The sequence below is a fragment of the Trifolium pratense genome, linkage group LG6 (assembly GCF_020283565.1).
Source record: "Trifolium pratense cultivar HEN17-A07 linkage group LG6, ARS_RC_1.1, whole genome shotgun sequence".
Taxonomy (NCBI): domain Eukaryota; kingdom Viridiplantae; phylum Streptophyta; class Magnoliopsida; order Fabales; family Fabaceae; genus Trifolium; species Trifolium pratense.
The window spans coordinates 18721420-18738902 of NC_060064.1; the positions used below are offsets into that span (position 1 = coordinate 18721420).

The 17483-nt window shown below is 28.9% G+C and overlaps 2 protein-coding genes across 3 annotated transcripts; both read right to left on the reverse strand.

Annotated features, from left to right (window-relative positions):
* Window positions 1-2512: 2512 nt before the first annotated feature.
* Window positions 2513-5292, reverse strand: LOC123889338 (vestitone reductase-like). Of its 2 annotated transcripts, none has more exons than XM_045938627.1 (4): window positions 5099-5292; window positions 3313-3840; window positions 2972-3170; window positions 2513-2854 (listed from the first exon to the last, which is right to left on the reverse strand). In XM_045938627.1, exons 1-4 carry the CDS (start codon window positions 5217-5219, stop codon window positions 2713-2715), a joined length of 990 nt encoding a protein of 329 aa, XP_045794583.1. In that variant the 5' UTR covers window positions 5220-5292; the 3' UTR covers window positions 2513-2712. The 2 variants fall into 2 exon arrangements, with proteins under 2 accessions (XP_045794583.1, XP_045794584.1); XM_045938628.1 differs by having other exon boundaries at window positions 2534-2854; window positions 3313-3837.
* Window positions 5293-13466: 8174 nt separating this feature from the next.
* LOC123889339 (vestitone reductase) lies at window positions 13467-16220 on the reverse strand. The gene is made up of 5 exons (XM_045938629.1): window positions 15903-16220; window positions 14432-14956; window positions 13887-14079; window positions 13620-13769; window positions 13467-13581 (listed from the first exon to the last, which is right to left on the reverse strand). Exons 1-4 carry the CDS (start codon window positions 16021-16023, stop codon window positions 13628-13630), a joined length of 981 nt encoding a protein of 326 aa, XP_045794585.1. The 5' UTR covers window positions 16024-16220; the 3' UTR covers window positions 13467-13581; window positions 13620-13627.
* Window positions 16221-17483: the final 1263 nt, after the last annotated feature.

Here is a 17483-nt window from a genome sequence, read left to right on the forward strand (position 1 = left end):
ATAATTATATTTCATATTCAACAAAAGGAAGGCTAATTATAAAAAGGAAAAAAACTACTAAAGTAAAATAAATGGAAAAATTAAATCTAAAAATGTGGCTCACATTAAAAAAAATTCACATTACGTTTAATGTCAATCTCTTAAAAACTATCTATTACAAAATAACCATAAAGTTAGTACGTACTACATATTAAAGTTCTTAACGACAGTGTTTCATGTTGACAATAGATATATAGTCAATACCTTCAAAAGAAACAATAGAATGAGATCATAATGTATAAGAATATTATATTGCAAATTGAAATTTTAAGTAAATTATATTTTCAACACATTAAGAGTCAAACATAATTAATATAAAAAAAATGAAGAGAAATAATACATTATATTTATTACCTCCCAAAAAATTTCTCTAATGATGATATCTAAGTTGCACATTCATGCTTTAGAGCTGCTTAATGAATCCTAGTAGTACTCTAGAGCTGCTAGAGTTGAAGTCCATCATCATATAGCTATCTTACAATATTGGTCGAAACTTATCATCACTAACTTATGCAAGTTTACCGCAGTTTCTATAAGCTCTTATGCGAGATTAATTAACTTTTTTACCCAAACACTCAAAGTAAGTGTGAACAATATATAGTATGAAAAAATTGTATAGAAGTGTGATATATACATGCCTATATTTTTAATTATTGTCATGATATCTTCTAAAATACTTAATACAATCGATTTGAGATTTCCATTCACATTCTTATCATCTTGAAATGCCAAAGAATAATCAGTATGTTTAGTAGAAAAAAGAAACAAAGTTAAGAGCCATTGTTTTTAAAAAAATTTATATAAGGTTCAAAATAATAATGCATTTTGCTTAAGGGGAAGATATATGAACACAAAGTAGTAACTCACGACAGTAGTGATACTGACAGTCAAATGTATGATATCCCTGCAAAAATTAGACGAATGAGTTTCTTGCCATCAATATACAAATTGACGTGTTGCTAAATCAAAAATATGTGTTTTTTATTTTTAACATTACATATACAAAACCCTTAGTTTAAGTATAGTTAAATTACTTACGTATAAACTGACATGTTGCTAAATCATCATAATTCACATCCTCAAGATCTGTTACATTGTTATCTTTGAACAATTTGAATCTTAACAAAGTAAGAAAAATGGACATGGATATTAAAAATAGAATAAACTTTAAACTTGAAAACACACCAAATAAAACCTATAATATGAATAGTTGAATACCCAAACATGTATGACTCTTCTTGCAAAAGTCTCAATATATATATGATAAAATCTTCATGCTAGCTAGTATCTATATATACTTACTGTGTCTATGGTTTCTTAATTTTATGAACGTATATGTTTATTAGGGCCCGTTTGGTGCACAGGATAAGAGACAGGATATGATAACTGTATCATATCCTGTCGCAATCCAGTGTTTGGTGATACAGCAGGATATGATAAGTTAATCCTGAAGCTTATCCTATCCTGTCTCTCTAGTTATAATTCTTATCCTGAATTTGAGTTGGGTTACCGGCAGGATAGGATAAGAAGAAAAACAAATTACTGATTTATTTTATAAAATATATTTTAAAATACATAAAATAAAATTAATAAAATATAAATAATAAAATAATTAATTTTTAAATATATATGATTTTCTCACAGGGGTAATTTTGTAATTTATATATTCTAAAAAATCAAAATTTTACTAAAATTACAATATTTTAAAGTAAAATGATTATTAAAAAATTGACAAATAGGGATATTAATTTAAATTTTATAAAAAATTAAATATAATTATTTTGCAATAGTAATTTTATTATTTACGTATGAGATATATCATATATTTATTTGGCTTATCTAACATGTATATATTATTGAGTTATTTATTTGATCATGATTCATATAAAAAATTAAACTTGATTATTTTCTCATGATTTTTATTTTAAATTATATAAAGTTATTTGATTACTTATTTATATTTTTTATTTATAAAATTCAAAGTATTAGAAAATAATTTTAAAAAAATAACAATTGTTTTACAAGAGTAATTTTGTCAATTAAATATGTTATATATGTTATCATATTATTATGAGCAAGTATGTATTAAAAATAAAATATAATAAGTTATCATGTTTGTTATCCTGTGTGCACCAAACATATGATATGATAACTGAGTATAACTGTTATCCTGCTATTATCCTGCTGTTATCCTATCCTATCTTTATCCTGTTTTATATCTTATCCTGTCACTATGCTATCCTGCGCACCAAACGGGCCCTTATTGGAATTCTTTGAGTCACATAGCATAATAACCTCCCTAATTATATTTATTGACCTTATGTATTCATTTCATAAAGTGTGAGTAGATTGATTTTCCGTATTCTTTTTCATTAAGTTGATGTCATTAACAATATTTATTACCTTTTAATATAATGTATTAGTTTTTTTAGATTTAATTTAATAAATTAAAAGAGATAATATTAAGATTTTAACAAAGATTAAAAACATTTTCTTAGAGTGTCACATCATCACAATGAAGGCTTATGAACAATTCAACCTTCCTTTTACTAGTAAAAGATTTCTCATCTACAATTTTTTTATTATAAAAAAAAAAAAAGCTCAGATTTTTTAAGCCATGTCTAGTGACATCATTTATTAATTATCATCGATCATCTTTGTTAACTTCATGGTTCAAAGATAACCCTTTTCCTTGCAACATTCAATTGCGTCCTCAAACATTTCCTCAAGGCTATACTTGAACTTGAATCCATCATCCATGAGTTTTTTTGAGGTTAAATGTGGAAGCTTAGGACCTTTAACTTCAATCAACTCTCTATAAGATGAAAATAAATTAAATAATGTTAGTAAAAATAAAATTAATATTACATAAATTTAGTCATTTACATAAATATAAGATGAGAAGGACAAATAATTAATATATAGAACTCACTTGGATGTTGGTATTTGAAATTGAGGGTATTTGGAAGAAATAATTTGAACTATTTCATGAATAGTTGCAATGAATGGTGAACAATTATATCTCCCTTTTGGATTAGGATGTTCAAGTAAGAATATATGTGCCCTAGCAACGTCATCAACATGAACCATATGGAAACGAGATGCAACCAATGGATTCTTGTCAATATCACCTGATGAATGCAACCAACAACTTCCATTTCTTAATTTTCATTAATTTAATTTAAGAAAAAAATATATGTGCTCTAGCTTAAATATATGGACAAATATATTGGTATGTGTTCTAGCTTAAATATATAGAAAAACTTTACTTACCAAACAAGAAAGATAGTGAACCATAAACAGAGCCAGGAAGCTTAGGACAAATGAAAGGTCCAACAACAAAACTTGGTACAAGAGTAACAATATCCAACCCATGTTCTTCTCCAAATTCAAGAACAGCCTTTTCAGCTAGTGTCTTAGAAACTGCATATGACCAAGCAAATGGCTTCAAATTTCTAAGAATATTCACATCACTCCAATAACTTTCATCCATTACATCTTTTTCTTTATCTTGCCAATAAACAGCTGAAGCACTTGAAGTGTAAATAACTCTCTTCACTGTCTTTGAATTTTTGCATGCTTTTAGAATTCCTAATGCTCCATCAATGGTTCTTTTTGTCACTATTTCCTCTGGTTCGTTCTGTTCAAAATCAATTGGAGTGGCTGTGTGGAATATTCCAATGCATCCTTCAATTGCATCATTGAAACTTTCTGGGTTGCTAAGATCAGCATTGAAAAATTTTAGCTTTTGAGTTGCATTTGGAAGATTTGTGAGGTAGCTAACATCTTTCTTTTGCCCTGCTATTTACAAACGATGATTGTTATTGGAACATCAGATTATATTTTGCAGACAAAAATACGACATTATAGTTCACCCACTCTATGTACATACACAAAAATTTATTAAAAAGTCAAACAGTACATGGTGTTGTATTTTTATTTGTTATTGTATATTTGTATAACATTTTTTTTTACAAAATTTTGGTGACATATGTACTATTACATGAAAAACATAATAATATTATAATAACAACAATAAACAAAAATCACATGTGATTTGTTTTTCTTGTTAAGAGGTTGACTAGTCAACAATAAACACAATTTAAGAATTAGGGATGAGAATATCCATAGTCTTTTTTTTAAAATGGGGTCTCGCTGACGAATAATCTGAGATGCTCTTTAAAGATTATATTTTATTTTTAAAAAAAAATTATTTAAAAAATTAAACATTTTAATTTTTAATATATTGACTCAAAACATTTTTATAACAAATTAATGTATTTAATAGTAATCTATTTTTCTAACATAAAAAAAAAACCAACACCAACATTTTTTTCCGTTTACAATGAAACTGAGAATCAAACTCATGACCTCATGCATATTATCCAAACTCTTTATCATTAGACCCAACCTAATGACCTAATTAAAAAGAAAACCAACTTTGTACTTCACGATTTCTTTGCAGCCGAATTTGATAAATAATAATATTATTGAAGTTAATCGTATAATGACTTAATCCGGTATTTAATTCATTGTAATAAAATAATGACCTAATCCAGTCTTCAATTCATTGTAATAAAGAGATTAATTTATCCTCCGTATAAAAATACCATAAACTATTTTAGTATTAATTTTTGTTAAGGATTACATTATTAAGACAAAAAAAAATATGAGAACAAAAATAGATCTTTAGTATAAAACATGCTCTCTGATTTCAAATATAAACAAAAAACTGTATTTTAGATTCATCGAATAATTAATATATCAGATATATATTATAGATCAAATCCAGTAATTATTCAATAAATTTAGAAAATAATTTTTTATTATATTTGAAACCGGACGAATAGTCTATTTATCGAAATCACGTAGGTCTATCATGCCACTTTATTTAAATGAGTATGAATAATTTTGTTTGTTAATATTAACTACAATTTAGTTCAAGTGAGCTACTTAACAATGTGAAGAATAAATAATACTATAATTAAAATGAATTTGATTTTTCTAATTTCCTTTTATGAAAATTTTACTTGATATATATTTTTCAAAAAATGGTTACCTGGATTTGATCTAACAGTTGTATTAACAGTGTAACCATCTTCAAGAAGTCTCTTAATAATCCATGAACCAATAAACCCTGTACCACCTGTAACACAAACCCTTCCTTTTCCTTCTTCCATTATCACACTTTTTTTTTTTTTTTGCAAAATCTTACTTTACACTTCACTTTTTTATTTTTGTTTGATTCAGTATGAATGTTGATGGTCACATATAAATGTATATATAGAAACTTCTAATGTTGTTGGTTGACACTTTACTGTGGGCTAATTTTTCCAAATATTATACCAATATTTCTCCTTGGATTATACTAATATGGTCCTGTCAAATAAAAGTGGGGAATTGTATTCTATGTACCTACTACCGTTGATTTCATTTTTTAATTACATAATTACTATGCCAACTTAATAATATGAGCTTAATTTTAATGTATTGTGAGTATGACTTTATATATTAGTTTTAATTAAACAATTAATATATGATTAAAATTAAGACATTATTTTTGTGCACCGTGAGAATAAAGTTTTTGCGTATTCATCCAATTAGATTATATTATGCTGTCATTTTCTTTATGAATTTAATTCCTTAAATATATTAATCCTCAAATATCCACGTGAAACCAAGTGATTGAGTTAAATTAGTTAATAAGCTCCACCAATAATAAATTATTTAGGAAAATTCGAGTTTGTTTCTTATACAAAACATTCTCTATTAGACTCACTAATAGAAAAATGACATATTACTTAAGGATTTTACATCCGTGAAACATATGTCAGATGTGAAAAGAAATATGGAGTAGTGTTTATATTCCGTCCGAATCCAAATTCTATTTTTATGTAAGGCAATTTTTTATCAGATATTATTTATGTCTCGTCCAAACATCAAATCATCAAAGATTCTTTTTCTTAAGAACTAACTGAAGTGTTATGCATGTGTAAAAAAGTTTGAGACTATCGATTATTTACAAATTAAATCTTAAAATCAAATATATTTTTAATAATGAAACGGTTTTGCTTTGATTGACAATAGTATTTTTTTTAAATGACGGTGTGTATCAAAGAAAATTACTCCCTTCAGTTGTTTTTATAAGGAACGTACACTTTGAAAAAATAATTTGGTCATTTTTATAAAAAACTTTGACTAATTTTCAAATGTTTTAAATATTTAATTTCACTTATGCTCTTATTTATTATGAGAGATAATTTAAAAATAAGTTAGTTAATTGAATTAAGAGTAATTAAATAAGGGTACAGATAGAATAAATTTAAATTTATAAGAGTATTAAATGAAAATAACTAAATTCAATGTATTTTCTTGGTATGTGTGATTTTTCAAAGTGTTCTTGTGACCTGATGAAATATTTTAATAATATTATAAAGAAAACAAGGATGATTAGCAAATCCAGTATGACTTTTTTATTAATTAATTAATTAGGAGACCTTGAAGGCATGAGTCAGAACAAATCTTTGAATGAAAAACTACCAAAACCATTGAAATGAAAATTCCATACAAGAAAGAACTTGATTTTCAACCCAATATATTAATTCCACCAGAGAAATTTGTATCAATGACTTGTTAATTGTTTTTGTTTAGAAAATGCATGCAAGTAGTCTATATAAGCGACTTATTGTGCCTTGTTTTCCATACGTTGTTAAATTGTTCACCATATTTGGTGGACATTATCATGACCGATCTTGCTATGAGGCATGAGATGAACCGTTTCTTTTTAATTAATTTATTTAACAAAGATTTTTTTGTTAAAAAAAAATCACAGTTTATTATTTTTTGACACAAGCAAACTTAATTCATTTCATTAATCAAAATGATTTGAATACAAGGTGGACAATAATCAAAGACATAGTGACTAGCATAAGATCGAGCCACTTGAGCTAACTCATGAACTACCAGATTTACTTGGCGCCTAACATAACTGACTAGAAAAAAAAATCACAGTTATAGAAATACCATCTAATATATAAAATAAACATTTGTTAGAATCACTTCATTATATAAATAAACATATTAAAAAGAGACACTAATGAAGTTATCTCTCTACCCTTCTTTCCACATTTTGCATTTTTAGGCTATGATTTGCTTTGTTACTACTACTTTAATTAATACATATAATATCTTATTTTATATAGTTACTGATCATATTACTATATTATTATTTTTTTAGTCCCAATAAAAATCTCAAATTTATTTTTTAGTCTCTATAAAACATTTCAACAAGTTTCGATCCTTCAAATATTTTTCGTCACAACTTTTAATCTCTGCTTTTAAATCAACTTATGTGTATCATTCTTGTTCAAAAAAACTTATATGTATCATTTGAAATTTGGATTTTCATTTGCTTTCATGTTTAGTACATTATAGAAATCTTTCGTGCAAGAGTTTATTTTTTCATAGAAATCTCTTGAAAAGGTTAACATTAATTTTTGTGAGAGAGATTCTTACAATATTATAAACATGCAACTCATTAAAAAATGTGAAGAGTGCACATGGGTTGCTTAAAAGTAGAGAATAAAAATTGTGCTGTCACATATTTTAGAGGATCAAAATTTGCTGAATTTTTTATATAAGGACTAAAAACGAAACTGTAAATATTTATATGATCCAAAAATTTATTTAACTCATATACTAATATAACCACAAATTTGAGTTGTTAAGTAAATTACAACCTTAAAAAAGTTTGTTTAAATTAGTAGTTTCTTTTAAATAAAAAAAAGTAGTACCGTGTGATTTGATACAAATAAATCCAACACTAATGATCTATATTCGTCATTGATATATAAAAATAACACTGGACGTGCATTTGCAAAATATATTAATATTTCATAATTATATAAAAAAAAAAAAACAGAAGTATATTATGCACCAGTATAGCAGTATAATATGCACCTATAATAAACGTAATAAAAAAATGATAAAAAATTAAAGTATTACAAATAAATAAAATAAATGAACTTAAGTGTAATTTTGCTAATTTACTTATATAGGGTAGTATTTAGGGGAGTATATAATGTTAAAAGAGTGTTATTTTGCTAAATAATATTTTAAACGGTGGTAAATATGAAAAAAAAAAAAAACCTAATAATATGTCATAGTAGTGGTACTAGTACGTATGCATAAGTAAAAGGCCATAAAAATTGAAATGTACTTTCCCAAATTCTAACAGTGTATTCAGTGATACAGAGGAGAGAGGAGGTTTATGAAAAGACAATTTAAATGTCAAATCTGTAGTCTTTGAAAACATAAAACCGCTGGTGGGTTGTCTGGTGCTGTCAATCCATATAGATATAGTATAGGCTTAGGAAAAGGATTCTCTCTATTTTGAAAAATTCTACTCCCTCCGTCCCAAAAAGAATGACCCATTTTGAATATATTTACTATTCATATATATTGTTTTGACCATATTTTTCTACTAATAAATAAAAATAAATATTAACATATAAGATGTTGTTAGATTCGTCTCGATGAGTATTTTCAAAATATCAATTTTTTATAATTTTTACTATTATACAATTAAAGATATTAGTCGCCAAAGTTATGCATTGGCATGCGTGTTTCGGTCAACTGGGTCATTCTTTTTGGGACGGAGGGAGTAGTAATATACTAGATCACTGCTACTACAACTTAAAAAATGTTGCACCAGTACTAGTTAAAAAATATTTAAAATTTTAATGACTAGATTTATTGTTGTTTGGAAATATAAGTCGGTGATTATTTTTATTTTTAGGATTGAAATAATTACTCAATTGATAGCAGTTTGATTAAAACAAAGAAACATAACAATGTGACTCATATGAAACCGAATCATATTATAGCTATAAAAATTAAGAAAGTCTTGATTTTATACTTTTAAAAAATATTATCTACAGTAATTGAAATTTCAGATAATGTTAGACACACTTGTACTACTGCTACATATGCATTTACTCTCTCTATCTCAATATATAAAAGCTACTTTGACTAAATGTACTATTCATGCATCTTGTTTTGACTGTATTTTTTTAATAACATATAAATTTAGGGGGGTGTATTGGATTGGGATTTCATGAGACAATTTTGGCAAAAAAAGTCTTGATGATTTTATGAGATTTTGTTGGACTATATTGATTTTGTGAGATTTTAAAGACTTTTTTACAGAGACTTTTTTACAATCAAGATTTTTAACACATGATTTGAATGGATTTTGAGAGATTTTTTTCAAAAAACTTTTTACAATCAAGATTTCATAATACTTTATATATTAAGAAACTTTTGTATATTAGGCAAATTTTAAAAGAATCAATAAATTTTAATAAAAGAAATTATATTTTTTTGGGAATCCAAATTTTTAAACAAAAAAAAAGCCTTACATTTTTTTCACGTATATGTTTCTAATCACAAATAAAAACCATTATCACCATTGATGGGAAAAGAAGCCGATGAAGGTAACGAAAAAAAATTTGCCGTAAAAAGTTGTATTGAATCAAAAGTTTGTAAAAAAGATGTAGAATTTGTTAAAATATTTTTTTGCAAAAAAACATATTTGATAGAAGAAGAAGAAGAAGAAGAAGAAGAAGAAGAAGAAGAAGAAGAAGAAGAAGAAGAAGAAGAAGAAGAAGAAGAAGAAGAAGAACCGATATAATGATGATGAAAGTAAAAAATCTTGGAGAGTTTGAAAAAGTCTCAAGTCTTTTGGTGAGATTCTTGAACAAGTGAACAAAGAAAAGAAGAAGGAGTGCAGTGATGATGAACTATGAAAAAATAAAGAAAAAAAAATTTGATACAGTGATGATGAAAATAAAAAGTCTTGGAGATTTCAAAAAAGTCTCAAGGCTTTTGGTGAGATTGTTGAAAAAGTCTATCAAGTGTATTTTCAACTAAAAAGTCTCTCAAAATCCATTCCATAGAAGAATCCATCAAAATCGGTAGACTTTTGAATACCAGTAGACATTTTAAAAGTAGTACCAAATCTCAATTGAATACCAACGGATTTTATTGCCCTGAAAAAAAAATCATATTTGTCTTAATTGAATACCACAAGATTTATTTAACTTTTGTAAAAGTCTTGATTGAATACCTCAATATTTTTTTGTCATAAAAAAGTCTTTTAAAATCCCATGAAATCTCAATCCAATACACCCTCCTTAAACATTAACATTTAAGATTTTGTTTGATTTGTTTTGATAAGTATTTTCACAAATATAGAACTAAAGATATTAGTGATTAAAATTATGCATTAATATACGTGTTGTGGTCAACTAGATCTTATATTTTAAGACAGAGAAAATAATTTAAAAGATGGATAGGCTATCATCATCAGTTTGTGTAGGTAACAACAGGCATCACATGAGCCTCGCTGTGCTTTCTTTAATAAGTTTCAGCTGTCACTTTTTACTAAGGTAACACTCTTTTAAAAATTAAGGTATTTTTTTTTTTTTTTTAAAAAAAAGTTGATGGTTTATAAGTACCACCAACTTTATCAAGTGTTGTCGGGTTATTCTTTAAACATTCAATTTTAAAAAATAATTTAGGTAAAATAGCACTGCAAATTATTCTTTAAACATCTGAATGTTTATTTATCGATTGTTATTTTGTTAGATTCCTTCTGAATAAATTTTACTAAGCAATTTGTGAAGTATGAACCGTATTCTCCATCCTCCGACTCTTCTGTAGATTTTGATGCCAAAAACATGACAATTTTTTTTATTAAACATGAGAGGAAAACTTCCTCCAAAACAAACATCAATAATAGCAATAAAACTATCAACATTCAATCTTCGGATTGCCTTTTTGATATGATTAATTATACATTACATATAAATAAATAAGTTAATAATATTGTTTATAAAAAAATATATGGATAGTTTGTACATTAACAAAAAAAATTAAAATCACCTGGTAGAAATTTATGATCAACTCCAACGTACACGGTCTGTCTTTGTAGATGAAACATCGCAACTAACAAAAAGTAGAGATTTGTCTCCACTAATTGTATCATCAATAAAAAAATTTCATCCGATATTCTAATTCCATACTGGTTACAGCAACATTTTCTTGATCGTTTGTTTGCCTCTTATCTAGCAATATTGCTTTCAGGAAATCCAAAATAATTTATCAAAAGATCTTTAATTTTGTCACAGTCATCATGTGTATTTCATTTTTGGTTGTTCATATTTCAAGCCAATAAAAAATAGGCTTAATTAGTAAAATAGTCCCTTAAAGACATTTTTGGTTTCATATTGGTCCCTTAAAGAAAAAAAGGTCCAAATAGGTCCCTTAAAGAAAAAAAAGTCCGAATAGGTCCCTTAAAGACATCTCCGTTAATCAATTTGGTCCCTAAAAAGAGGTCTAAATAGGACCAAACTGATTAATGGAGATGTCTTTAAGGGACCTATTCGGACTTTTTTTTCTTTAAGGGACCTATTTGGACCTTTTTTTCTTTAAGGGACCAATATGAAACCAAAAATGTCTTTAAGGGACCATTTTACTAATTAAGCCTAAAAAATATCATTTTAATTGATTTGGTTCTTGGAGGAACATTGAAGAAGATTTAGCTCTCCGAGTACTCATATTTCACCAACGACTACGACTATTGGTTAGATGGTAAAAAGGATAAAAAAAAAGGTGAGGGTATCATAATAAAAAAAAAAGGCCAGGAAATCCTAAAATTCGCCATAATCACACCATATTTTGTCGAGATCGACCTTAAATGTTCCTGTTTGATGTTGCTCGTTCTTTTGCGAGATTTTCCATGAGTTTTTCTGATTAAATCAGAACAAATGCCATCATTGCTTGGACTTGCCTCCCTCTCTTTACGAAAATTTCAGTCGACCTATAATAGGTTGCCTACACCAATGAATATATTGGAAGATTGTGTCCCCTTTAATACGTTGTCATGTGCCCCCAACGCCGCCCTTTATCGTGTGCTTGTAGTCACTGTTTGTTTGGAATATCGTCGACCCACTTCGCCACATCTTCAGACCAATCCCTGATTTGGCTCCTGTAGTATGTGATGCTCGGTTGAGTCATGGAGTATCCTAAAGGAACAAAAATTAATTTTGTTAAGGACATAATAAAAAAAAAGTGTTTTTCATACATAAACAAATAGGCTTAATTGTATTCTCATATCTGCATTCTTGAAGGTCCTCATGAAGTTATGTGATATGTGCCGAATGCAATAAACATGTTGCCAACCGGTGTTTAGGCGCCTAACAACAATTTAAAGCAAAGGTCCGGATGGGTTGCGACCAACGTTTGCAAGCGTTGGAGGAAGAAAATCCGTGCATTTGCGCTCTCGCCCTCCACAAGAGTGTATGCTATTGGAATGATATTGTTCCTCTCATCCTGAGCGATTGCAATTAGTAATGTTCTACGATACTTTCCATACAACCATGTCAGAAAAACTAGTAAAAATTAAAAACCCGACATAGTTTTATCTCATGGTCCGAAACAAGACGGTGCCTAGTTTTATCTCATGCCACTAACTAACTATTTGATTTAGATGCCCTCAAGCCCCTTAAGGCCAACCCTATTGCTGCCCCGGCCCCTAATGTACACAATAGAGGTGATTCTGATGATGAGCACGATCAGAGAGAGCGAATCTCTTCGGCGCAGTCTTATCCACATATCACTCCCTCCCCTGACCGGGGTCAGCCATCCACACACCATGTATCTCCCCCATATTATCCACCTCCCCCTGTGTATCATTATTTTTAGGAAGGTACCGAGTTCCAAGGCAGCCTCAAGTACGAACTCAATAACATCCGACGTGAGGTAGCTTTCTTTCAAGAAGACCAACAAGCACGTAATGAAAGGGAAGCTCGACAAGAGGAACGCCTAAACTGCATGGGCAGTCGTCAGCACAACATGATGAGTTCTCATTAGTCATTATTTTTAGAGTCTTTTTAATAAGTTTTAATATCATTTTATTAGTTTAGTGTTTAATTTAGAATCATTTTAAATAAATTACAATTTTTGGTTTATTGAGTCAATTAAGTGTTTTTCTCTATTAAAATAATATTTTGTCTAGTTTTTATTTTCTTGATTCAACTTAACATGTTTGTGGTTGAGTGCAAATATTATTATCATAGGTGTTTTAGTGAAGGGTTGGTGTGAATAGGAAAAGAAGTCAAATACTTTGACCAATGCTAGCCCAATGGAATAGGCGAATAGCTATGACTTGGCCCAAATTAAGAAAGAAGAGAAAAAAGAAGGTTTCATTGCCAAAGGAAGGGGCCAAGGGGGAGAAGCTACGCAAGAGGAAAAGGGGAGACGACGACGGGAACAGGAGCCACACCAAGGGTGATAATTCAATTGCAAAATTAACTTCATTTTGATTTTCATAAATAACAACTTGAATCTAACTAAACAGCTTAGTATTCAGAAAAATGATCAGATTATTTCATTATTTGATTCATCACAAATGACTTAATGCATAAACTTGTACATCTCATTAGCCATCATTGATCTTAGGCCATATTATTGTTTTCTCAACTTCATGACTAAAACAGATTATAGCATGGAATTTTCAAACACAAGCTTAGAGATAGCCTTTTTCCTTGCAACATTGAATAGCATCGTCGAACATATCATCAACACTGTACTTAAACTCAAAACCAGCGTCCACGAGTTTCTTCGTGTTCAAATCTGGTAACCCTGCACCTTTAATTTCCTTCAACTCACTAAAAGAACAAAACAAAACAAATATAAACATTAATCATATACAATAATAAAAGAGATCAATTTTGTAATGAAGCATTTTGATTATATGTTGAAGGAAATTAAATAATAGAACTTACTCTACTGATAATATTTGATATTCTGGATATTTGGCTGAAAGAAGTTGAGACATTTCTTCAATAGATACAATGAATGGTGAACAATTATATCTTCCTCCTGGAACAGAATTCTCAAGTAGATATATATGTGCTCTAGCCACATCATCCACATGTACCATGTGGAAACGTGTAATACCAATTTGTTCCTTTTTGCCTGCACATCAATTTCATTTTACTTATGTATTGATAAAGCATTAACATATATTGTTTCTGAAATTTCAAAATGATTTCACGTCGTAACAACCGCATTGCGCGTTGCAACAACTGCAATGACCGCAATTGCAATTTAAAATCTTGGTTGAAATGTGAATCACCAATTATCTCATGATTGCAGTAAACTCAAATTAGTGTTCAAAAATTTGAGTTTACTGCAACTCATGACTCACTCTAATTACCACAACTTACTCATTTACATCTAAAATTAAATCATTCAAACCAATCTCAATATATGAAAGAAAAAAGTGGAAAAAACATGATTAGTAGAATATAAGGTGAAGAATTCATACCTAGTACCAAAACAAGAGCTTTCTCAACAGAATCAGGAAGCTTAGGACAAACAAAACCACCAACAATAAAAGGAAGAATCAAAGTAACAACATCAATCCCATTTTGTTCACCAAATTCAAGCACTGCTTTCTCAGCCAAAGTCTTTGAAACAGCATAATTCCAACCAAATGGTTTAACACTTCTAAGCAAATCAACATCACTCCAATCACTCTCATCCAACACATCTTTGTCTTTACCATTGAATGAAACAGCAGAACCACTTGAAGTGTAAATAAATCTCTTCACTGTCTTTGAATTCACACATGCTTTTAAAATTCCTAATGCTCCATCCACTGTTCTTTTTGTCACTATTTCTTCTGGCTCACTCACTGCGAAATCGATTGGTGAAGCAGTGTGGAATATCCCGACACAACCTTCGACTGCTGCGGTGAAACTGTCTGGATCGCTTAGATCGGCATTGAAGAAATGTAGCCTTTCGGATGCGCCGGGTAGATTTGTTAGGAAGCTGACATCCCTCTTACGTTCTGTTAATGAAAATAACAGCGAAATTGTAAACATTTATTTGTGAAGTTGGTTTTATTAAAATTGAAGTGAACTATGTTTAAATGTTTTGATACAAACTTTGTAGTTTGTACCAGTTCCTATGCCATCTCTGTTGTCAAACATCAGTTGTTGGATTCAGTGGCGGAGCCGGAAATTATATTAATCCCGGGCAAAATTCTAGTCTAACAAAAAATTCTTAGTTTTGCCCTAAATTAACTCTTAAAAATTTCAATTTATCTCAGTGTTGAACAAAAAATCTGAATTTTGCTCCAAGCTAACCCCTAAAAATACCAAATATTTTGGCGAGAGCATGTGCAACTGCCCGGACTTGCCCATGAGAAGAATCGCCCATGGTTGGATTAATCTAATGATAGATATAATCTTGATTGTCATTAGATAAATTCAAACGTCAGGGTTCGTTTGATTAATCCAACGACTGGGATTTAGCATGAGAGGCTGCAAATGATCTAAGTTGACAACTTTTTTAACTTAACACAAAAGCTGCATATTTTATCACTTTTATTTATGGTGCTAAATGAAACTACCCGCACAAGTTGTTTCGAAGAACATATTTGGAATCACGGTTAATTTGACAAAATTATAATTTATTGAAATTCTAAATTGTAATTTTAACAAAAATTTACAGTGACATGTTGTGGTTCACCATGATCCAGCTAAATTTACCGTCAAATCAAACATGTACGCCAATAGAAACAGCTATATATAAAAAAAAGTAAGAACACAAATCAAGACTAATGCAACATTCACAAATAGAGCATAAGTCAACTCCATCAAACATAGAGTAAAACCTTGTCCAATTAAACAATTTTGAAATTAAAATTACTTTTGATTCTTCCCATATTCCACAAACAAAAAACATTTAAATAGATACAAATTTCTTTTGTAAAAATAAAAAGGATTATTTACCTGGATCAGCTCTAATAGTGGTATTAACAGAGTATCCATTTTCAAGAAGACTCTTGATGATCCATGAACCAAGAAAACCTGTTCCTCCAGTCACACAAACCCTTCCTTTTCCCTCAGCCATTTTTTACTTTCTTTCTATGATAGTGTTTCCTTTTCTGTTGTGTATTTGTTCTCAATTTCTACTATTAAGTTTGTTCTGCTTGATATATTTAGACATTTATATATACTCATAAAATATAATATTGGTTGGCTGCTTTGGCCATCGTCACATTATTGGACTCTTTTGAGTCAAATATTTTTGTTGAAAAAACGTCACCAATGTTAATTTGGTCTATTATTCATGAGAGTTTTAACTTGAGTTGGTAGGTAACGGAGTATCCAACCAACCAATGCATCATGGTTCGGATTTTCTGCTGTGAATTATCACACAGTTTAATACAGTATTATATTTTATTAACAAATGGAATATATTAACAAATAACAACAATACGGAGTCTTAACCAGCACAAGGTGTACCAGAGAGAACCTTAAAAGTTTACGATCATCAAGAATATAATGAGACAAAGCTTAATCGATACCCAAACAAATTAAAGGGTTCAACCACTACATGTGGGTGTTTAGGCCAAGACTAACATTATGAATTTTCAACCACGCACATCAATTTAAAATTGAATAGTCTAAATTGCACATCAATTTTTACTTATTAACACACTTGTTGAGAACACTAACTGCGTTAACGTAATTACTGCGGCAAATTCGATAGTACAATAAAAGATGAGTTTATTGTTTCCTCTAAAGTTTTTAACTCCTCAAAATAGAAGTTTTTATTATAAGCACAACTCCAAATAAAATATAATTGGACGTCTATATATAAATAAAAAAATATAAGAAACAAAAATATAATTATATTAATTAATATCACTTTAATTATTTCTTAATTGTTTTCTATTTGAATCACAGTTTATTTATTTTATTTTTTTATATAAGTATTTCCTTGACATTATGTTAACCTTTTAATTATTGAAAAAATAATAATTTAAAATGCCTTTTGGCAAAAAAATAAAATAAAATGAAACGCCATACTTGACCAAATGTCACATGTTGAATCTTGTAGACTGCTAGTCTGCTACTATGGCATGAGACTTTTCGCGTTGGCCTGACCTGGCTGACCATATAATTTGTTTTCTATCGGCGTCCTTGCCCCACTTTAGAAAAAAAAATTAAATTAAATATAATTTTAGTCATACAGATTGCCTTATAATTGGGAATTTTAGCAAAAATAAAATAAAATTATAATTAGGAATAGTCCATACATTTTTTATATCAAAGAGTACTTAGATGAGATGACGCAGGTCTTTTCTAGCGTAACCAACGTCCTGGGTTTTATCCCTGGCTTGGGCATGCAGTAGTGTTAAAACTCTTAGGAGAGTTTGCCACCTATTTGAGTCCCACAAGACTCGAGAGATTAGTCTCTGCAATTACGTGCAGAGGATACCCGATTTACAAAAAAAATTCCATACATTTTTTATGATGAAAAATATCCTACAATTTATTCTATCACCGAACCCTGCCATTAATTTT